Below are 24,075 nucleotides of genomic sequence, written 5' to 3' on the forward strand. Positions count from 1 at the left end.
GTATAATTGACAAATAGAATTGTATATATTTACAACACATAATGTAATGTTTTGATATACGTATACATTTAGAAGTAATTAACTCAAGCTAACTCACATATCTATCACCTCACACGCTTATTTTTTTGTGGTGAGAACATTTAAGAGCTACTCTCTTAGCAATCCAAGTATATAATACATCATTATTCACTATACTCACCATGATGCACAATAGATCTCCAGAACTTATTCATCCTAACGGAAACTTTCTACAAAGGCTATCTTTTAAATAGCCTTTCTATATTTGGAGAAATTCCCACATAAGTTTCCTACCACCCCAACATAGAGGTCAGAGCTCAATTTCCCAGACTTCCTTGCAATTAGAAATATGCAGGTGACCCAGGCTCTCTACCAATCAGGGAAGCTTACTTAAGACTGTGCCTCAGAAGGGATTAACAGAAGAAAAGCAGCTCACGGTAGGGCACGTTTAGTGTCAAAGGAGCCCAGCCTTCAGGGGTGGTAAAGGATGATTGCCAGAAATAGTGGTAGTTATGGCTGTGGTAAAATCAAGTTCTTGGCATCAATGCAAGTGCAGCAGTGAGTCATGGGTGGTGGTAACAGAGGTCATTTTCTCATGAGACAAGTTCTACAGCCCTCTTTTGGGCACTGTTCCTATAGTTCAGCCTTGAGCTTGTTTCTCCAGCCCTTCCAAAGACACTGTGAACCACCCAGCCTCCTTTTAATAAATTATTTTTTTCGCTTAATTAGCCAGAGAGGATATTCCTTTTTAAAACTAAGCCCTCACCAATACAAACACCACCACCAGGCAGTGACAGAATCAAATCAAAGATCTCCATCTTTTGATTCCCAGGCTAGCATTCTTTCTACACCATCACATTATTTCTATTTAATGCTTTTAGGAAAGTTCAAAATGCTGTTTTCAAAAACATATATGGAAATTTCCATTTTAAGACAGGCTATGAATACTGTCCAAGAATCTATTTGGTTCATGATAAGAACCTATGTTTGAGTGCTTTGGGATTTTGTCTTTGTTTTTGCTTTTGTTCATATAGATTCATAGACTAGTGGCTTCCTTAAAAGATGCTCGACTGCTTACAATAAAAAACACCAATAGCAATGTACACAGAGTAGTCCAAATAAAAATAGGGCAAAACCATATAAAGGGAGAGATAATTGTTCTAGATACATCAGGATGAGATCATTATCACATTCTAAGCACTAAATTTACAATCTGCTTCCATGAAGTAAAGGACAGCAATAGGGTGGATTATATTAATGTTTCCCAGCCTTGGTCCACCAACAATGATGTTTATTATTTTCCATCTTCAAGGCCTACAAGTTTTTAAGAGTTTCTCTTTCAACCTCATTTATTAAAGAATGTTTTGAATGACCCCCACCATGAGTAAATATAAAGCTTATTGAAATACTGGAAACAAGATGTACATTCCTATTACTGTTGTTGATGACACCAGTTTACAACTATCGGGATAAAGCATTTTCACTTTCTGAGTATCCACCATGCATTAGTCAGCTACAACAAGAATTTTCGTATCAAATGTATTCATCACAACAGTTGTGCCCTATGTATTACTATCCCCATTTTACAGATGAAAAAATTATTTAGCAGCTTCCCCAAGGCCACTAAGCTGGTAAACAAGAGAGCCAAGAGCTAGATAGATCTGGGTTTGCCAACTCCAAAACCAGTGATGATAACTATTTCTATTATATTACCTCTTTTAGGAAGAATTTTAGTTTTACAAGAGAGAAAATTTCCTTGAGGTTCTAAATCTTAGAAGGAATTTATTACATGGATGTTCACAGGAGAGCTACTGACTCTGCAATTGATAATGGGGATCTGAAGAAAAAATCTGTAATAATTCACTATGTTCATTGAGGTCTGATACACTGGGTTCTGGAGGTATCTGGGAAAGACACAAGAGTGAACCATGCATGGGCCCTGCCCTCTGAGAGCTTCCCCAGGTAGAGAGAAGAGACAAGCACTCAGCTAACCAAAATACACACAGGCTACATGGGGCCAGATGTCATCTCTGATGGGTAGATCAAGGCTCAGGGAGGTGGCCAGAGAGATGGACTGACCACATCTTCCTTGGCATTGGGCTCCCAGTGCTGCTGCTGCGGCTGCTGCCTGTGGTTCAGAGTCCAGGGCCCTCACTGGGAAGCCCCACCCTGCCTATGTTCCCAACTGCATGAAATACTAGCCCTGCCAAGCTTAGTCCCTGCCCTGCTCCCTGCTGAAATCTGCCCACCAATGCCACCAGGTATCTATCCCAAGGCTCTGAGCAAAGTTAGCTGCACTCTCTTGGATAATGATCAGCAGCTCTCATAGGCGAATCTGATAGGCGATGCCAAAAAGATTCTCGAGAGGATCACTAAACAGAAGCAGAAGTGGTGAATTCCCACAAGGCAAAAGAGAAATGTTCCCTACCCAAATAAAAAAATTAAAAAAACAAAACATAACATTCCCTACTTCTGTTTCCTGATGGCTGCCTGTCCCTGCATTCCATCAGGTCTATTCTGAGGCAAATATCTCCAAAGGCCCACACATTAATCCATTATTGACCATGGCACCTTATACAGAGGTAGTTTATCAGCTCCTATCCTCAAAATTTGTCTGAGAAGAGATGCACATCTCTGAGAAGGGCAATGCTGGGGGCTTGGACCACTGCCCAGAGCAGCAGGTCTGGGCCCTGAAGCCCCAGGTGTATGCTGAGAGTGCCAGCTATCTAAACAGAAGAGAGTCAGGGCCACAGAGGCCAAGCCCATAGGCCTATGCTGCAATCCTGCCTTTGCTTGCCTCTGCTCTTCTCTACTATCTCAATGTACAAATTTGAAAAGAGAACGTTTTACAAGAATATTATAAACTTACATTTTCAGAGTTTCCAGTTGTCAGAGCCTAAAAGGGACCTCAGAGACCAATATATGAACAAAAGAGTGAGATACAGGTAGGTGAAGTGAGTTGCCCAAGTTGGCTAGTGAGGATCAGGCCTAGCTTCTCATTTCCCTAAGTAACAGCCAGATGGCCCTTCCCTGGTGCAAGGAAATCAATTATTTACTTGATTGCTACAAGCTTTAGACTGAACGTTCCTTGAGAAATAGGATCGTTCATTAAACTATTCGAGAAATAGGATCGTTCATTAAATTATTCAGCAAACATCTATTGCACTTGGCAGGAGCTGATGTGGAGACAGGGAAGCAAACAAGTAACAACTTGACAGGAGGCTACCAGTGAATAGTAGGTGTAAAGCATTTAGCATGATGCTTAGCCCCCAGTAAGTGCTCAATACATGGTGGCTTCTACAAAAGTATTCTTCTAGTGAGATGGAAATATGGAGAGAAAGGTAGGCAAACTCACGTGACACACTGATGCAGGGTTAAGAGCAGAGGAATGATCCAATCAGAGTTTAGGAAGGTCACTCCGGCAAAACTTTGGAGGATGAAAGTTAAGAAAAAGAATCAGTTACACTGCTCTCCAGAGGGTCCAAGTAAACAGTGATGAAAAGCTGAACTACAACCATGAAGCTGGAGATGGAAAGAAGGGAAAGTTCCCAGAGGTAGTTCAAGACGTATAATTCCGAAGGGTGAGTGGGAGAGGTCGAGAGAGGAGAGACACAAAGCCAACACCTGCTCTGGGCTCTTGGGGATGCCCATAACGGCCTTTATCAGGATACAGTCTCCTAGCTGCTACTTTATGAAAGAAGAAAATGAGGTCAAGTTAGGGAAAGTTATTTTTGGGATGCCTAAGAGACATGCAAGGGGGAAATGTCCCAGAGGTATTCATGTTTCCAGGTTTATAGTTCAGGAGAAAGGTCTGAGCTTGAGGAACTAGCATGGACACAATCAGCCTACAGGTCAGAGCCAAAGCAGTGAGGGCTAGATAAAATGTACACATTCAGAACACATGTACACAGGGAGGGGAACATCATACACCGGGGCCTGTCGGGGGGTCGGGACCTAGGGGAGGGATAGCATCAGGAGAAATACCTAATGTAGATGACAGGTTGATGGATGCCGCAAACCACCATGGCACGTGTATACCTACGTAACAAACCTGCATGTTCTGCACATGTACCCCAGAACTTAAAGTATAATAAAAAAAAAAGAAAGGAAGGAAGGAAGGAGAAAAGAAAAAAGAGAAGGTGGAACACAAAAGACACAAAAGCAGAGAATTATCTCCGTGGATTTCATCTGAGGCATATTGAACACTAAACGAAAAAAAAGTACCCATTCAACTAGTATTTATTAACACCCTATTGTTTGCTAGACACTGAAATAAGTCATAAGGCTAAAGCAGTAAACAAGAAAGAGAAGGTACCTGCCCTCGAAGAGGTTATATTCTGATGAAGAGAGTCAGAATATATACACACACACACACAAACACACATACACACATATACATAATGAAAGGAAAATATTAGCTAGTAAAAGCACTGAGCAAAGAATTGAATTAGGGTATGATGTGATAGACATGGGCTATGTGGTTCCTTTTTCTTTGCTCAGGAAAAAGTTTGAAAAGCATAAGATGGGGGTGAAGACAAGGTGCAGGGACCATTTGTGGGCTGAGCACAAATGAGCAGCCCCAAGCAGAGAGGGCTGAGCACCCGGCACCAAACATGTCATATGGATCCAGACATCTAGACTATTGGTCTATGCTCTCATTTGAAGGCCATGCCATCACCTCCAAACTAGAACCCCCAGGAACAACTCTAGTGGTTCATTATTTCATTTAGTAACTCTATCGAGCCCAGCAGTAGGGGATGCTGCAGGGAACAAGACCATTGAGTTTCCTGCCCTCAGAAAGCTCACATTCGAATAGGGGAAGAGACACACAGCACACACACATAGACACCCCATCCCCAAGTAAACAGATCTCTAAATAAAATAACTGCAAGTTGTGCTAAGTGCTGTGAAAAATATAAACAAGTGGCTAAGAATAACAGCAGGTGATCTACTCTAGATAGGATCTAGAAAGCCCCTCTGAATGAAAGCCCCTCTGGGAGTTGATATTTGAGATGAGTCCTAGAGTGTGCCATGCACAGGATGGTGGTGACTGCATTTCAGGCAGAGGGAACTTGGTGTGCATAGGCTCAGAGACAGGAAAGAGCTTGATGTGTTTGAGAAACCCAAAGACAGTCAGTGAGGCCAAAAGACAGGGCTGCAGAAAAAGAGGTGATGACACTGGAAATACAAACAGACTCACATCACTCAAGGCCTTGGTGGCTGCAGTTAAACGTTTGGATCTTATTGTGAGGACAATGGCAAGCCACTGAAGGATCTTTCAAGCCAGGTGAAACCTGATCTGAGTTTCATTTTAAGGAATTTCTGGGACGGGGAGGTCCTTCTTTTTGAGCATGCAGCTCCTTGAGGCCACCCCTCCAATCACAGCGTAGGTGCCCTTCATCCCACCCACAATTAGGGTCAGGCCTCCATCTGCAAAGCAACTTTTCCTCCTTGGATTGCCTGCCTGGCCTAAGTGCTTCCCAAAAAGCCCTATAAACTCACTAAAGTGTTTCCAATAGACTTTGCGAGTGTTGGGAAAATGGATGCTTTTGTAAAAGGACACAAATAATAAAACGAAACCACTCCCTCATTTCTGATGGAAATTTCTTGCTTTCTCCTCCACTGCTTTCCATTAGCCCATGGCCTGTGTAATTGTCTCTGCTCTTTACTGTCTCCATTTATTTTCCAAAACTCTGTGAACATGTGTATGTGACTATGAACGATAACAAAGAACTATAAATTCTTATTGATCCCAGAAGGTTGGGAATTCTAAACAATAAAAACATGTCCTCTGACTGCTTCTCTCCAAACAACATTTTGGAGACATAAAAGAGCTTTGTTAAAACAAGAAATGAGCTCTTGGGACACTCTGGGCCTAATGGTGGGCTCCAGGCCACCAGGTAGTGATGCAATAGGCGACTGCAGACACAAAGTTAGAAAGACCTCCCTGCTACCCTCTCCTGGGCTCACTTCCTCATTTCTCAGCCCACATCTTGACTGCATCAAGCGGAGTTTACTATATAGCTTTCAGCCACTATCGTTGTCAGGAGCCAGAATTCTCAGCCTAAAGAGAAAGTCCCCTTTGTCCTCCATCCATGATTTAATTTATTCTCCTAAATGCTCCTGCTCCATTCACTTTGTTTTCAGCCTAAGAAGTCTCACGATTGTACTACACCCTGAATTTGAATTTCCCTGTTTCCGCTGTTTGGAAATTTGCCTTGGTCAGCCACTGGATAGTCCCAGAATTCAGCTTCACCTTAGAGAAAATCTTTATCATGATTTGTTATAATATTTCCAACTACTGTCATATATTTTTCCCTCAATTCCTATATTTTCAAGTCTTTCAGAATACACACGTGTGTAAGCACATGTATACACAGATGCATACATATCACCTTTGCTCTGATAATCGGTGAAGTTTTTACTATTTTCCAACTTCATCACATTCCTGGAGATGTCCCTCCTTTGTCCCCCAGATTTTGGTGGGGAGGAGGTGCTCTTAGTGGTGCTTTTTTCTGTCTTTCTCACTCAGATGCACCATTCCTGGCATTCTGCTGATCCTTCAACCTCCTGATTCATAAGACAATGTGTGACCAGCTGACTTTCTATGCTCTTGTCCCTCTGTTCCCATGTACAAACTCCATTTATATGTAAATTCATAACATTTACTACTGTTAGTGGCCAAAACTTGACCACAAAATAATACAAACTCAAAGAAATGCCACTTCCTAATAAAAAATACTTAACTGATTAGGAAAGAAATAGTTCTTTCTGTTCTTTGGACAACCTTGAGGGGAAAACAGATGATTGTTAGCAGAATATGGCTTACCTGAATGTATTATAATCCATCATGTTTGTGTGCTTACAGTCAGCAGCTTTAAATACCTGCTTGAGCTCTCTGAATTTTCCTTCTTCTTGCTTCAGCTTTTGTAGGATAAGTTTGAGGTTACTGAAAGGATACTGTAAGGGGGAAATGAAAGGAAAAACATATTTAAATATTCCTTACAGTTCAGGAGCCCAATCTTGCTGATGGCCAGCAAAGGGACTTCACACTGTGAACATGAAGTTAGCAGGTTTGTCTCTGCAAAGAAACCAACACCGAGAAGGCATGACTAGCTTTGTATCTCCTCAGTTAAAGCTTCTGGACAACAGCTGACATCAGCACAGGCCCCAACTCTGAGGGAAATGAGCTTAGGAACACCAGACCACAGAGATGAGAAAACCTCCCCTGGTTCCATCTCAGCCTACTCCCTATATAACCCTTGGATATTGGCCCAATATGCTGGGAGATCCTAATGGAGAAAATGGGGATTCAGAACTGGATAAGTAGCCCTCCATTTTCTCTAGATCTTTAGAATGGGGTCCCCTTGGAACTGTTGTCCATTAGGCAACGCACTGATGAAAGCAAGGCTGGGTATCAAAGATCCATGCAGGCACCCTCACCCTCGCACAGTCATTCTCGGGGCTGTCCACTGTTCCTGTCTCTTATCCTGTGACTAGCTTTTTGACTTGGTAAGAATACTTCTTGCATCCAGTGAAACATAAGGTCGTAAATAATTATAGCTAAGAGACCAAAAATGAGAAGATTAAATTTTACAATAAAAATATTGATGGCAATTTAGTCTAAAGATCCCTCTCTCCCACCAGAAAATGATCCAGGTGGTTTGGCACCTATCGCAGACCCCTACTCCTCCCACCTTTTTGCATTTCCTTTCATCTATTTCCAAGACAGGATCTATTAGCTCTTTTGAAAAGATTCCTCAGGCTGATATTAAATAGTATAGCAATCTTTCTCTGCTTAGAATGTCTTTGTTAAGGGCAGTTTTCAAATAACGCAGTTTTCACTTGGGATGCTGATTCCAGATAATGTCCTACCCTGCTTTTATTATCCCCAAAGGAAAAAAAAAACCTTTATGTCTTATGTTTATGCTATATATATTTCATATTAAGGTATAGGCTCACCCTCTGATTGGAAATAGAACTCTAATTTACCATGGCAACACTAATTGAGCTTACCATGGGCCTCATGGTTAGCTCAGTGCTTCATACACATTATCACATCTAATCTTCATAGCAATTCTACCAAATAGGCACTGTTGTTCCTCCCGTTCCAAAGATGAAGAAACTGAAGCTCAGGAAAAACACATATCTAAGGTCCCTCAGCCATGAATGTGGAGTCAGGTTCCCAAGCCAGGCCTGCTGGTCTATAGAAATCTAAACTCCCAATGACTGAGTTTCTCATCCAGATTCAGTGTTTTTGAATAGCTACTGGTTCAAGGTTTTATGATAACCTGAATCCCTAAGACTACAAATGGAGAGATGGCATGGCAGCCATGGAGGGCGCTTCTCACGCCTCCTGTAAAGAGAGACCCTGTGGAGAAGAGCATTGTTGGCTGACAGACTCCAGCTGCCATACCTTCCAGATTCACAGAGTTCACAGGCAATGTCGCTGCTGGGGCCACCCTCTCCCCAGGCTGTTCCCACCCAATGACACAGCACAGCAGGGGGACTAGAACCAGGCCATTCTTGCCTGACAGGGGACCTCTCTGATGGGCAGTCTGCTCCGGGGCTCCCCATCAGCCTGGTGGAGACTTTCTCAGAGCTGTGCTGTCAGCTGAGGCTCTCCCTACCCACCCCTCCTTCCTCTCTCTCTCCTTCCACAGGGGTTCAACCTGCCTCCCAGTCTGAAGTTCCCCCCTGCCCACTCCTGCCCCCTCCCCCTTTATCCTTCTCAGAAATTTCCACCACGACATCTCTCACACTTCTCATTATGTCTTGGCGTCTGCTTCTCAGGGGACCCAAACTGATATGAACGATGTGATGTACACAGAGACATCCATCTTAGCAACTTAACCCCAGCCATTTTATATATAAATGAGACAAAATTGGCACTGTATGTATATAAATGACACATAAATATTATCACTTATAGGTAAACTTTTAAAATAAAATTTTCCAGATAGATTTTTCCATATTAGGCAATGACTCCCAAATAAACATGTTTGTACACTGAACTAGTCCGCATTTAAAATCAAGATTTTATCAATATGTTATTTTTACTGAACAGCATTGCCATAATGGCACTTTCAGTGACAGTACCCATCTGCCATCTTATTTCAAAAAAACAAAAAAAAACAAAAAAAAAACTCTTTGAGCTCACTGTTGCCAATGTATCCTTCAATCCTTATTTAGGCCTCAGGTGGCTACTGTTATGGGAAGCTGCAAACCCAGCAACTATTAAGTTCCCTTGAGGTTTCTGTTTGTTCAGGTCTTGGCCTTCTCTGTTGGCCTGTGCCAATTAACTGGGACGGCACAGTGTGTGACACCAGATTTTTCCTTTCCTATAGTTGTTGAATTTCTTTCTGAAAACATTGTTAGCATCAGCAGAAAACCCAGGAAAACTTGATTCAACCCCGGCCCTCCCTCCCACCTGTGCCTGGAATCCGTGATGCTGGGCAGAAGAGAACCCAGCATGTGAACAGAGTAGACAAGAACCTGGCCTCTGTGATGGGACATGTGGCCAAGTCACACGAATCCATTATTCATGCCCACATGTGTGAATGCACAATGTAAAACTGGTGGCAAGATGAAGAAGAAAAGGCCCTAGAGAAAGAAAAACACAGACCGAGAAGGGCTGAGAGGCAAGTCAAGAATTACACAAAGTAAATTCACCTTATCTGCATTCTGCTCCATGTAGTTTAAGGTATACTCATCAGCATTGAGCAAATGAAATAGGTAACCATTCACATTCACTGTGACTCCAATGTACAGATCCTCGGCCTTGATATATTCAGATAGTTCACTTTTAAAGACTTCTTGTCCAGGCTTCTTAACGCGACTTCTTTTCAAGAACATCCTACCAGCAATTCCTATAAAAAAATAGAAAAGTTCATGAGCAGCCTTTATTCTTAAAAGAACCATCTGACTTGCCTTCAGTTACTTTATCTTCAAGCACAAACTACCATATAAGTTACCTGTGAACTCATATTGCCTGTTATTTTTGGACTTAAGGGAAGAATCAGGCAGTGAATGAAGAAATAAGATTTCCTAGGTGAGGATATTCAAGACAAAAAGCAAAGCCAGGCATGGTGGCTTGTGTCTGCAGTCCCAGCAATGAAGAGGCTGAGGCACGAGGATCACTTGAGGCCAGCAGTACAAGACCAGCCTCAGCAGCATAGCAAGATTCCATCTCAAAAAAACAAAACAAAAAACAAAAAAAAGAGAAAAAATGGTGTGTAATTCTAGCCTTTTCTTCTCTCTCTCTCTACTCCCTTCCCAGTCCAATAAACGCTTGGCAAGGACCTCCTATATATGCCCAGCAGCATACTGGGAGTGTGGAACATCAGGAAGACACTCATCTTTAGAGCATGTTTAAACAGTACCAGTTAGAAAATTCCTCACTTGTGCTTATTTCCACCTATTTGTCCCAGGTGATGTCTTATACTTAATGTGACATGCAAACTACGTAGCAAATACTCTACTTCTGTAAAGGAGATTACTTAAGTGTTTAAAGATAACTATGGGAGTCCCCTTAAGTCTTTTTTTCCTACAGGTAAAATCCCTTTGCTTCTTTTAGTAATGCCTCATATTTCTTACTTTCCAGAACTGTCATCATTTCATCTGTTCTCTTCTAGACATTATTTGTTTTGACCTCTTGAAAGTAGCCAGTAGAGCTGAACAGGCAACTCCAGCATCTTCTGATACCGAACTGAAATCTACAGACCTACAAATATAGCCTGAGACCAGATAAGGTTTTTGGTCACTTCATCCCACTCCTCCTACCACATTCAGAAACGATGGGTGGTAAAAAGACACAGGCTTCCGAGCTCTGTCATTTGCTCGCTTGCTGGGTGATCTTTAGGAGTTATTTAATCTCTCTGAATTCTTATTGGTAAAATGGGAATCAGATGTGTGGAGGCCCTGAAAATGTACTTCTCAGGTCGCCTATAGTGGGGAACATAACTGATGGAAGGCCCCAGCTGCTGTGTTCTTACATCAATCTTCAGGTGTGTGTTGAGGTCACTCTTCCCACAGGCTGCTGCCAACAGATGAGTGAGCAAGGCAGGGACAGTAAGGCTCACTCCTACAAAACAAGGACTCCTCCAACTAGCAACTTTGCCTCAAGGACTCCTTGTCAACCTTGTCGAAATTTTCTTAGAATTTCACTGTAGTCTAAGACTCCCTCTTTCCTCCTTCCCTCTGTGCTTCACAGACATCAGAACTGCACTACAGTCTGACAGCTCTCTTAGCCTCTTCTGGCTCCTTCCACATTTTCCCTCACCAGCATTCCCCCTATTAAATATCTTGCACATTTAATCTTGTCTTGGCATTTGCTTCTTGGAGGAGCTGGACTAACACAAAACTTAACCTCATAAAGTCCTTGTAAGGATAATAGTAAGTTCTCAATCATGGCCACTATGATTACTAGTAAGCTTGTTGCTGACTACCATCACTCCTTTCTATTTCATACATGCTGCAACTTGTTTGGCCACATCTTCCCCATTCTAAGCGTATAGAGTTGATTTTTGACCTGTAAGAGCATGACTTATATTCATCCCTATGCAATTTCATATTTTAAGATTTGATCCATTATTCAAATCACTCTGGAGCCTTAGTTATACAAGTTATTCATTACTCATTGGTGTGCTAAGTAGCTCATACCAGCTCATAGGAGCTGACAGTTGAATTTTCAGAGATTTTGCAAGCCAGTTTTTAAACTCTTGGCTGCTTGAAATTGGCCATGGTTGGGGTATTCACACCATGGAAACTGGCAAACAGTACAAATCAGGGCTTTTAAAATCTTTTCAAAGAGCCAGTTAACCAGCACATCACTGATTATTCTTCCCAAATGTGTGTCTTCAGCACTGATAAAAGTTCTAAACATGTTGAGACAAAGAACAGGATCCTACAGTGCCATGACTGGGTAAGTCAATGGCTCTCCTCAGCAATGACGGTGGTACCAGCATATCGCAGAGAGGCATTCTGTGGGCCTGAGTGCTGGAACCTTGGCAACAACCTCAACAGACAGAAGGACAAGATAAAGATGGACCCTGACGATTCAATTTGTGTATCTGGGATTCTTGTCTTACAGCCAAAGAAAAATTTTGTAAGTAGGACTACCAAGAATACAGACTTCCTCTTGGCTTGCTGGCTACAAGTAAAACTAGTGGTACTCAGACCATGATTTTGAAGCCCTTGGGTTCCATAGAGGTACCTCAGAGGCCACAGCAGAAGTGGGGATAGTGGCAAAAAGGAGGTAACTCCAGGTCCCCCAGCCCTAAGCCAACCATAACTGTTCCACTTCTATCATTTTAAATGTTTAAGTTCCCATTTAAGAGATCTGTAAAAAGAACCCTATTGTTCGGGGTTTTTTTTTTTATAAAGCCATTATTGTAGATAATCTAAGCTACAAAATCAGATCATGTTCCCTAATTTTCAAACATGAAGAGACACTTAAAATGTTCTCAAGAAAATACTGTGAAGAGTATATCTCTTACCTGAATTCCTCTGCATAGGTTCAAACACTGAAATGGTGTCATCACTGAGATAATATGAAACAACAAACCTCCTGTCCAAGTCAACAGATTTGTCTGTGACTAGTTTTGCAAAAAAACGGAGTATATTGCTTTTGGAGCCATAGCTAAATGGAAGAGAAATGACAGTTACAGCATTATACAGGTAATCTTCCACATATTATGTTTTTAAAAAGTCTGCAAAAGGTATAATATCGCTTTAATATAGTAGGCATAAACTGTCCAAAGTGAAAGAGTTCAACCATCTTCTAATTAAGGTTCTAAATCTAAATGCAGAGGAATTTTCTCAGTATATTGAGATATCTCTCATTCTTTACATATCCTGGGTAACACATTGGGAAAATGAACCCAAAACAAACGTCATAAACACACTGCTCAAACCAGTTGCACTAACAGGCTGTTCTCTAATGACAAGGCTAGTCACCAATCACAATAATCATGCTGGAAAGAAGAGCAAGCACCTAGCCCTACTGCCTGGGAAATCCTGGGCTCTGCCAGTATCTGGGGCTACCTCCCCAATTCACCACTCACTGTCTCATGCCCTTTACTTTTCTGTCTTCCAGCCCACATCCTCCCCTCTCAGACTCACTCCTCCAGCTTCCCAGCATGCCCCCAACTTCCTTCAGGGGAAAAATTAACTTTTCCTTTTCAAATGCTGTAACAAATATGATCGACCCACCTCTTTTTAAAAAAAAATAGTGCTTATCACTCGTACTGTAAGCCATTACAAGTCTGTTTTTCAAGGACAAAGACTGTCTTATTAACCATTATCTAATATAATACTTTTTACATTGTAAGTATTCAATAAATGTTTATGGAAAATTGTTATGAGATCTGTATTGATTGGAATTTGCACTCAGAATTCTATGCATAAATAGAATAGTCTAGTAGACTAAAGGTAGGGTCAAATTACAGAATTAAAAGTTACCGAAGCTGATTGCCTGGTCACTGAAGAAACTGATTTATGATCTGTCAGCAGAAGCATGTCTGTGGATATCAGCTAGTGAAAGGTGGACTTTTTAAGAAACAATAAACCCTTGGAGAGGTCTTTGATAACTAAAATCATTACCCCAGGGAGGTACACAGGAGAATAAACCATGTCCTCTGTCACAACCCTAAGCAGAGAAGTATTCCCTTGCAGGGTCTCCTATGCTGAAAATCATTCTTTCCTTGTGTTCTCCTCAGTGAGCCGAGATTGCGCCACTGCACTCCAGCCTGGGCAACACAGCGAGACTCCGTCTCAAAAAAAATAAATAAATAAAAAATAAACCAAGTATTTCTGATTTGCAGAGGCAAAAAGTGCTTTTCTCTGCTCCTTTCTCAGGCTGTACAAGAATCCGGGCTGAGAAAGGATGGCACCAAGATTCCTAGGCTTGAGGCCCCATGTGAGACGGTGTGCAGCAGTTTGGAAGGCTCACCCCAGAACAACCTGAGCAAAGCAGCCAGGTCTGCATGGCTGTTTTCTCTGTACCCAGTTTCCTGGCTTCAGACAGACCTCATATAGTGTGGGGGGAAGCTATGCTTTGTCAACCATCTTCTCTGGTATATAATTGGATTTATACGTAACAAATAGATTTGGTAGCCCCTCTCACACAAAAAGCCGTAACATTTCAGATACTCGAAATATCACTGAAACAACTGAGGAAGGTCTAACTTCAGGAAAAGGAATATTACTGTAAATTTAACTTCTTGGAATTTATAAGTGTATATGTTAACTGTGGGTTTTTCACACTTTCAATATGCCTTTTTTTTTCACCTAAATCTAGTGTTCTGGAGATCTCATCAATTGAGAATATAATCTACTCAATAAAATTTTTAGACTAGCAGTTCACAAAGTTTATTTTATATAAAAGTCCCCTGGGGAGCTTGTTAAATATACAGAATCCAGAGTCCAATCCCCAGAGATATGGGGTGATTCAGTAGTTAGCTCACATCTCCAGAAACCTGCATTATTAATAAGCACCCCAGAAGATTCTGATAAGGTGGTCCCCTGGGCATACTTTGAGAAGCAATGCAAATGTTTTCAGATATTTCCCTATTAACTACTTCTCGAACTTCCCAGAATATTCTTTTTTATCACAATACTCCAGCTGACCACCTACTTATACCTCCTGCATCAATTCTAAGGTCACACTCAATGTAGCTCTATATAGACTTGTACTCTTGGATGGCTGTTTTAAAAATGTGTTTATTCCCATTGTCCCCAAACAAATTATAAGTTCCTAGGTCCAGAAGCCATGTCTTAACTTTTTCTACATACAGCCCAGAGTTATCTAAAATCGTTATCTCAAATTCTTCTCCCAATTTCTTTTGAATCCATTTCCATTAGGTTTGCTCTACCTGAACTGCTCTTGTAGAGGTCAACAATGATCTCCACAATGCCAATTCCAATGCTTAATTTTTTGTGCCTATCTAACTTAACCAATCAGCAGCAATTGGCACAAATGATCACTCCTTCAGTGTTACTCTTGCTTCACTGGCTTCCGGGATCCAGCATTCTCTTGCTTTTGCTCCTACCTCCTTGTTTGCTCCTTTTTAGTCTCCTATGTTGGTTCCTCCTTTTTTCCCCAAGCTCCTAATTGGGGATGTTCCAGAGTTTATTCCTTCGTCACGCTCTGCTCTAGGTATACTCACTCCCTTGGTGATCTCATCCAATCTCAAAGGCTTTAATACAATTTGGTATCATGGCTTTAAATACCATCTACATGCTGATGGCATCCACATTCACCTATCTTCTGAACCCTATACTCACTCACACACGTATCCAACGGCCTACTTGGTATTGCCACTTGATATCTAATAGACATCCCAAACTTAACTGGTTCTAAAACTGAACTTCTACTCCTGTCCCAAAACCTACCCTATCTCCAGTCTTTCTCATCTCAGTGGATGGCAACTCCACCCTTCCAGTTGCTCAAGCCCAAATTTTGAGAGTCATCTTAACTCACTTGTTTCATACTTCACATCCAGTTTGTCAGGGAATCCCACTGGCCCTACCCTCAAAGTAATTCCAGGATCCACTAATTAATTTCATCATTTCCACTGCACTCACCCAGATCTGAGCAACCAAACTTTTCTCTTGGACTACTGCAGTAGCTTCCTACCCAGTCTTAATTTCCACCATTGCCATCTATAGTCTGCTCTCAACACTACACTGGAATGATTCTTTTAAGAAGAAAATCAGCTCAAGTCACTTCTCTGCTCAAATTTTCTAATGGCCCCCTTATCACTTAAAGTCAAAAGCGTCCTTAAACAGTCTGTAGAGCTCTGTGTACCCAGGCCCCCATACACTCTCATCTCCTTTCTGTGTGCTCTGCTCTTTACTCATCTACTCCATCCATGTCAGCCTCCCGGATGCTCCTTGCACATCCCAAGCACACTTCTTGCTCTGGGCCTTTACACCAACTGTTCCTTTTGCCTGGAGCACATTTCTTCTCCTCAGTAAAGTCCATCAAGCCCACACTACTTAAAATTGCAAACAGGAATGTTCCTCAGCCTCATACTCCCAATCTGCCTTTATTCTTTCCACAGCAACTTAATACCTTCTTTATTTTTTTCATAGTACTTAACATCTTGTAAATACTTCATAATTTACTTATGTATTAATTGATGGTCCACCTCCCAGAATTAGAATATAAGTTCCACGATGGCAGGCCTTGGTGTCTATTTTGTTCACTGACGTATCACAAACACCCAGAACACTGCTTGGCACACAGCAGGGATTCAAGAACTAGTTGTTCACTAAGATAATGAATGGCTCATCCAGGGCTATACACCCTGAAAGCCTCAAACATATCTAGAGCTATAGAGTCTTATGATTGGAAGACACATGAAGGCTTATTTTTATTAATGGGGAAACATTTTTCAAAGAAGGGAAAAATGGAGACAGCAGATGGGCAATATCTGTAACAAGACAGAGATGAAGATTAAACCATGAATTTTTGGATGCCATATGGTTATGACTGGCACAAGTCTGGTATAATAACCCTCCTGGTGAGAAGACATCTGTCTCTTCTATCCATGATTAAGAACTGGATGAGTGAACATTTATTCTATTTGCTCACTTCATCCATTCCTTCTCTTCTTAGACAAACTACTGATCCCCAAATATATAGCCAGCACCACTAACTCTTATGGAAGCAATAAAGCTGGCCCCTGCCCTCAAGGAGCTCTTGGTCTAAGAGGAGACCACAAATTACATAAACAAGTCATTAAGATGCACTGTTATATGTATAGGTATAGGTTCTGCCAAAAGACAGGTAAATTCCAGAAGTCAGATTTCCCTGGGTTCAGTTCCTAGTTCAGCTAAAAATTAGCTGTGTGACCTTGAGGAAGTTGCATGGCTTCTCTGAGCCTCAGTTTTCTCATGTAAAAAATGGGTACAATAACATTATCTACTTTCCAAGGATTTGATGATTACATTAGATTAAGTATTGTAACATAGCACATAGCAACCATTAATGGCTTATTATGAGTAATCAGTAATAGTAGCAATATTATTATTAGAGATATAATCAACAGAGTACTGTGGGCACACAAAGAACAGAGTAACCAACTCAGCCTGGTGCAGCAAGAAAGATATTATCCTGGTTCTCCCTCCTCAGACTAGACAATCTGCCCGGCAGGCTACCGCAGCGATATCTACCCAGATAATAAAGAAGATCTTTATATCCATCAAAAGCTCATATGCTTTAACCTGAAACGATTCCCTTCAATGACTCACAGATCAGTGTTAACCTCATAACAATAGCACCAAGTACATTTTCAATAGCAACATATATAATCAATGTGTCATGTACAATTTCATGTCTCAATTCACAGTTTATTTGTATTTTAAAAAACTATTCTTTGTATGTTTTGTGAAATCATCTTCCTTAGGTTCTTACAGTTTTGAAACCTTGGGTTATTCAAACTCATGTGTAAGTCTCCAGCTGAATGTGCTAGTTACTACGGAAACACCGTCCCTGTGTGATAAGAGCTTGAGGAATGTGTATTCCTGGCACAGATTGAGCAGTGGACAGAAAGAACAAAATGAGAGACATTTGTGCCTATACTACCATTCTCCAGCCATGACAACATGACAAGAACATGGAATACCATCTACAGTCAGTGTTCTGTGGGCAAGTTTACCCAGTGTAGACAGAAAGAGGGACTAAGTCAACTACTCACAAAGAATGGTTTTCCCCTGGGTTCCAGAAGCAACACCCTGGATAATATTTCATCTTGTTTACTTACAAGAAAAATTCCCTCTCCTTTTACAATAGGCACATTCTTCCTGCCCACCTCCTTTGGGTGGTTGTCCTTAAAAACAGCAGTTAGCAATCAAAAGTCCTACCCCGGAACCTCCCCTAAACACTGTTCTCGATAAGGGAGGACAGAGTATAAGCTGGCAACCCTCTTATGTGATAAAAATCAGTGGTTCTCAAACACTGGTGTGTCTCAGAATCCACTGGAAGACTTGAGAAAATTCAGAATGTTGGGCCCCTTCCCCAGAGCTTCTATCTCAGTCAGTCTGGGGGCTGGGGGCGGGGGGCGGGGGGAGGCACCATAATTAGCATTTCTAAAAAGTACAGGGACCATTCCTGAGAACCATCAAATCTAAAACTTAAAAATAGAACCCTAAAATCCTTAAAAGATTATTTCTAGAAAGACAAAAGGACATCATATCATAGCAAAGGCAGACTTTAAGACATTCTATATAATTCTTAATTGATGTTTACCACTTTTATAGATATAAGACAACTGCTGTTCTCTCTCCTTCAAATGTGGTACAATAGCACCTGACCCCAATCAATTTTATGAAATTCCGGATGTCTTTTTCTTCTCCTTCTCCTAGACTTACCACGTTCCCTTTATCACTGTTTCTCCCCAGGATCTCCTGATCCATTATTTCCCTCACACAGGACTGTAACCCTTAGCCCACATCCTATTCAAGCATCTACAGTGTTTCCCCACCACTTTTCCCCTGACTTCTTTCTCCAGGGCCTGCTCTCCCTGCAGAAGCAAAAAGTAGCCGAGGGCAGTGTCTACACTCTACATGCATGATTTACAGGCAGGTTTTTCTCCACGCCTATTAGGAATACTTCTGAAAGTCCATCATTTAAAATTATATTCAGCCAAGTGAGAAGTCTATGGTTACTGAACTCAACCAACCTCTCAAGTGAAAACAACATTAATCACCAAATAACATTTTTAAAAACACGTATAAACCCTTGAAATCTCTATAGCAGGGGTTGGCAAACCACAGTCAGTGAGCCAAATCTACCAGGCCACCTGTTTTTATATGACTTTTGAGATAAGAATGGTTTTTGCATTTTGAAACGGTTGGCAAAATCAAAATAAGAGTAATATTTTCTGATACGTAAAAATTATATGAAACTTGAATGTCATTGTCCATAAAAAAAGTCTTACTGGAACACAGTCACACAATCATTTACATTCTGTCTGTGGTGCTTTCGCCCTACAAAGGCAGATCTCAGTGGTTGTGACAGACACGGTATGGCCCACAAAGCCAAAAATATTTCCTATTTAAGAAAGATTTCCCTTTAAGAAAGAGCTGGATAACTCCTACTCTACATCTTTCCTATTTTCGAGAGGCAAATATATAGATAGATATGGAAAGGCAACATATATTGGAGATAATATTACTTTAGGGGCCTCCAGATGATACTTACTAAAATAAGCACTCAAGTAAGAACCTGTTAATACGTGCATGTTAATCAACCTCATTCAAAGCCTATAATAATGTCTCCCTGGACTTGCAATTAGATGAGCTGCGTGACATCTGTTTTGTCATAAGAACTATGTTATAAACCCCAAACACATTTGGGAAAGATCAGACTAAAATCATGGTTCCCTCAAGCACCTGTCTTTTTCCATAAACTTCTTGAAGTTCCTCCGATGAGGTGTGGGCCTGAGGTCTATGCAGTTACGGAGAGAATCCTCCTCAGAACCAAAACCGTTGTAAGGTGGAAATTTCCTTTCTATTTTTGGAGGAGGAGAAGGACGCTTGCACGAAACCGAAGTAAAGTTCTCTACAACAAAACAAAGGCACACAAAACATCAATATTTTTTTTTTGCCCTGATTATGGCTGTTTTGAAAGGTTTGCTATGTTTTCAAGATGAACATGGAGACCTTTGTAGACTCTTTTAAACTCTTTCAAACAAAACATAGCAAAATCCTGTGAGAGTACTTTTCAATCATGTTTACAAAAACCATGGAACTCACTTAATAATCACCATTGGTTCAAAAGTAAAAAAAAAAAAAAAAAAAACTATGTCAAATAAGTAAACGTTTATATTTTGTCATCACATTCCCATTTCTGAATATTTTTTGTTCTCCTCTGGTTTTTCCAATAATATGAAAATTCACACTTGAAATTTATGCCACTCATTCCATATTTTAACCTGTAATTTAGCCCTCTCCTAGCTCAGTCAACACTCACTAATAAAATTCTTTTCCAAACAGGACTTACTCCTGACTATTCACCTTTATCCTTCCCCATCCACCATCTCCTCCTACTGCACCCTCTATTTGAGTACCCTCCATTGCCTCCAAAGCAACTCCAGGTCATAGTACTTCCCCATGTAGTTCAAAAAACAAACACCAAAACAAAACTTTCCTCTCACCAGCCACGGCCCCAGGTAGCTTTTGTTAAGCCCAAGAAAAGACTACAATTGCACTCAAATGCAATGAAGCAAACAAAACAGAAAGAGAAAAAACTTTTAAAATAGCCAACTGCCTACTCTCTCCAAGGGAGTGCTACGCGGTAAATACTGTTGATTTTATTTATATACTTATCATCTGTGAAGAAAGAGAGGTGGAGAGAGAGCTGGTAACATATTTGTAAGAGACTAGAAGCTTTCAGGTACTCATTTGCGAGGCTGTACAATCTCAGAAGCAACCGTGCTCTCCAGAGCAAAGAACATATTGACCTGATCTATCCAAGTCACTGTTTGTCCCCAACATAAATGGCAAAAAAAGATGCCAGATCTTTCCTAAAACAAAACAAAACAAAACAAACTCCCACAGAATCTATTTTCTATTTCTTCACCAAGCTTCAGTATGACATAGGTGTTTTCAATCATGAATGAAAGGAGTTCTACATAAGCAAATATTTCCTTTTCCACTGTCAAAGTTCCCACAGAGGAAGAGTACAAATTTTAGTGCACACCTCCAGAAGAGAAAGTGGAGATCAATTTTTCATCCAAGACAACCTAACTCTTAATATTAAGGTGGTTGTTTGGTTTTTGTTTTGTTTTTTAACTGATGATCAAAAGGCTAAGGGCTTGAGGTCATTTCTAACTCTTGTTGAAAACATTTTCAGCTTTCATATTTCCTTAGAATTCCTAGCAGCCTTTGTGTGAAATTTCCCCAAAAACAATCCCCAAAAGAGTATTGTTACATCCTAACAGAGACTGCTTACAGCAGACATGTTTATAAAGGTGACTCAGTGAAAGGGGGAGCCAGTCTGCCAGTACAAGTGACTTGTGAGCTTCAACTATTGCTATTTTTATGGTGATTAAAGAAAAGTCTTGGAAATAAAGAGGAGAGTTCAAATCTTGGAACTGGGCAGAATTGTGGTAGACTCTATCACTGCTAACCATGACATCTAACGCACCACTGTTTGGTCTTTCATTTCAGGAAGAACATCATAGCCATGGCAGGAGAGCTCTATGTGATTTAAAAATCTGGGCCTGAGCAGTTTCTTAAAACAGGAGACATACACATACAACTCTACATACCAATCTCAGCAGTCTAACCAAAAGAGGACACATATTGAATCTCAAAGTAATTAGGATCGCATTCTACACTTCCCCTCAGAATTACGGGGCTTATAACACACTGTTGTTTTCTCAACCACATAATTTTTGCAACAAATTTAAGTAACAAAAGAACCAATTTAGAGCTTTCCTCTGCACGCACAGTGCCATCTAGTGTATAAAAGCTGAGAACTTTTCCACTCCATCATGCCTGAGTTTTATACCACCACATACATCTTTTTCGAAACTCTGGCTCCAGACCCAACTTTAAATCCTATTTATCTGAGTAATTTGCATACATTCACAAAGCTCTGGACTCACAGCTGAATGACAAGTTTCCTCACTTTGGTTTTCCATCATCCCAGCATCCTGCATGTTTTAGGTGTTCAAAAATATTCATTGAATAAATGAAAATCTATACATTTTTGTACAAAGCATCTTCCCCAATGTCTCAAGTTGGCATTCTGCTAGATCCTGAGACAGATATGTCTTTTCATTATCTGATTCCTCTAATTCCAAGTGACTTGTCAAAACATATATATATTATCTCGAATGCCCATCCATGGTTGACTAGATTCCAACAAATTGGCAGACAGATGATACGTATTGCAAAGGAGTCCTAATGCTTCTTCGTGGTGATTTTCTATTCACCTTCTCAGTGGGAAAGACTCCTGGGAAAAGCCTTTAGTTACCTCAAAGTTCACTGCTTATGTTCTAGTAGCCTAGAGATGAATACAGGTTTTGGGAGGCTGGAAGCCTAAATAATTTGGGCAAAGTTCTTCTAGACAAAGAATGTCAAATTACTAAGACAAAGGCCTTTGATTGGGACCCCTGGAAAGGAAGACCTCTAAAGATTATGCTTCATTAGCTTCAAGGTAAATCCACTTGTGCTTGTATTCAATACCACGTCAAATGATTTCAATGAAACCTAAATTCGTGAATCACATCATGTTAGAGCTATAAAATCTTTAAGAATCCTCCCATCTCAACCATCTTCATTTTATAGGGGAAGCAAAATAAACAAAATTGTTAGGTCCATCAGGGCCATGTGATGAGACCAGAAGCCAATTCTATCCTATTGGTGCAATTCTAAGGGTCCAATTCACTCAAATAATCATTAAACACTCATCTTAAATGTCCTGCTGTTCCTGAAAATTCAGATGGCCAGAAATGACTCCACAAAATTAAAGATGCTTTAAGATTTTTGTTCAATCTAAGCATAGCCCAATAAGTGTTCAAAACCAATGAGAATGAACAATCTTGTTGCTAGTTTCATTGTCCCAGCTACTAAGAAAAAATAAGAAAGTCCACTGATAGACAAATAATAACCTAAAGCAGAAATTCCTACGTAAGAACAGTTTACATTTGATCCCTGTCCTTTTAGTGAAAGAGACACCTGCTGGAACCCTTAGAGCCTTTTTCAACCTTCATGCTATAGGAAAGATCAACAGACCTCCCTCTGCCGGACTGTGTTCATTCACATAAAATAATGAGGGAGTGACATGCTACAGCCTGGCAGGCAACCCAGGGCCAGCAGGATGGCTAAACCGCCTGATGGAGGGGGTCACACTGCACTATTAAAGAGAAGAAATCTATGGAATCACCTTCTCCTTAGAATCCTTAAATGTATGAAGGAATCATCTTAAGAGATTGAGTTTTACACAGGAGCTCAAATGTCTCTTGGAATTCTAGCAAGCCCTCCACTTCTACATAAATAGAAAGGTTATCCGTGTACCTTTCTTGGGACTGTGGCCAACTCCTCCTCTGTCTGCCGTTTTTTTATCCCCCAAAGTATGTTGGGGTATCATTACACAGGAGAAGGTACTAGAGCACCAAGGTGGCATACTGCGTTAGAAATCTCCCCCGACTTCCTGCTAGAAAGGCCCCTAGCTGTGTTGCTGGTGCTTGTCAGATCCTTCCTGCGTGCTGCACAGTGGAGATACCCACGTTTTCTACTGAACACAATTATTGACAAGGGAGGAAATGTGACCACAATTATTGACAGAACCACAATTATTGATGGGACTTTGTCCTGGTTTGGGTTTTAAGGATACCAAAACATAACGCGTGTAATTTGGTCAATTTAAAAAATTGCTGAGACCAGATGAACTATAAATAAAATTAAAATGGCAGAAATAACTGCATCTAAGTAACATTAAGGATATTAATTTAACCTTACCAAAAAATCAGGAAAAGCAAATGCAAAGATTATCAGAGAATACTGATTCATTCTCCCCTCCACCTCAACATAATTTCTAGTCTTTACTTACATTAAGTATACTGTTGTAACTCAAGAAATGTTGTGTAATAATAGTGTCTGTTAAATGGGATATTTTAACATGTTATGAGAAATATAAAAAGTCAATGTGACTATGAAATGCATCATAATTTTGCATTTGTATAATTTTGTTTAAATGCATAATGCTCATGCTGTATTAGCTTTAAAGGCACAGACTACTTTTTTTTTTACATAATACAATTAGTCCACAGAGTGAACAAAAGAAGTGAACAGAAAGAAATTAAGCACAAGGACTCGACTGAAATGGACCATAGGACATTTGAAGCTGATACATTTACCCAAGATGGCTCGATTTGGAGCACACCAGGGAATTCACACTGCCTCGAAAAATCTTCTAGAGAAGCCGTTAAGACCCTAACAACATAGTAAGTCCCACCAGTAGGACGTTCATTTTCTCAAATGCAACTTTCGTATTCTCACCAAGCTGACAGACAAACATCAACCAAAAGTTAGACTTTATGT

General features: G+C 40.6%; 1 protein-coding gene across 1 annotated transcript in view; it reads right to left on the reverse strand.

The window, feature by feature from the left end:
* The window catches only part of LOC129462996 (EF-hand domain-containing family member C2-like), a 128,087-nt gene that overhangs the window by 63,134 nt on the left and 40,878 nt on the right, over positions 1–24,075 (reverse strand). Inside the window, exons 8-11 of the mRNA XM_063617743.1 lie at positions 19,417–19,585; positions 12,516–12,658; positions 9,691–9,887; positions 6,848–6,978 (exon numbers count right to left, since the gene is read on the reverse strand). Of these exons, the coding sequence (XP_063473813.1) occupies positions 6,848–6,978; positions 9,691–9,887; positions 12,516–12,658; positions 19,417–19,585 (640 nt within the window). The remainder of the gene's footprint in view (positions 1–6,847; positions 6,979–9,690; positions 9,888–12,515; positions 12,659–19,416; positions 19,586–24,075) is intronic.

The sequence above is a fragment of the Symphalangus syndactylus genome, chromosome 14, assembly GCF_028878055.3.
Source record: "Symphalangus syndactylus isolate Jambi chromosome 14, NHGRI_mSymSyn1-v2.1_pri, whole genome shotgun sequence".
In the NCBI taxonomy this organism is placed as follows: Eukaryota; Metazoa; Chordata; class Mammalia; order Primates; family Hylobatidae; genus Symphalangus; species Symphalangus syndactylus.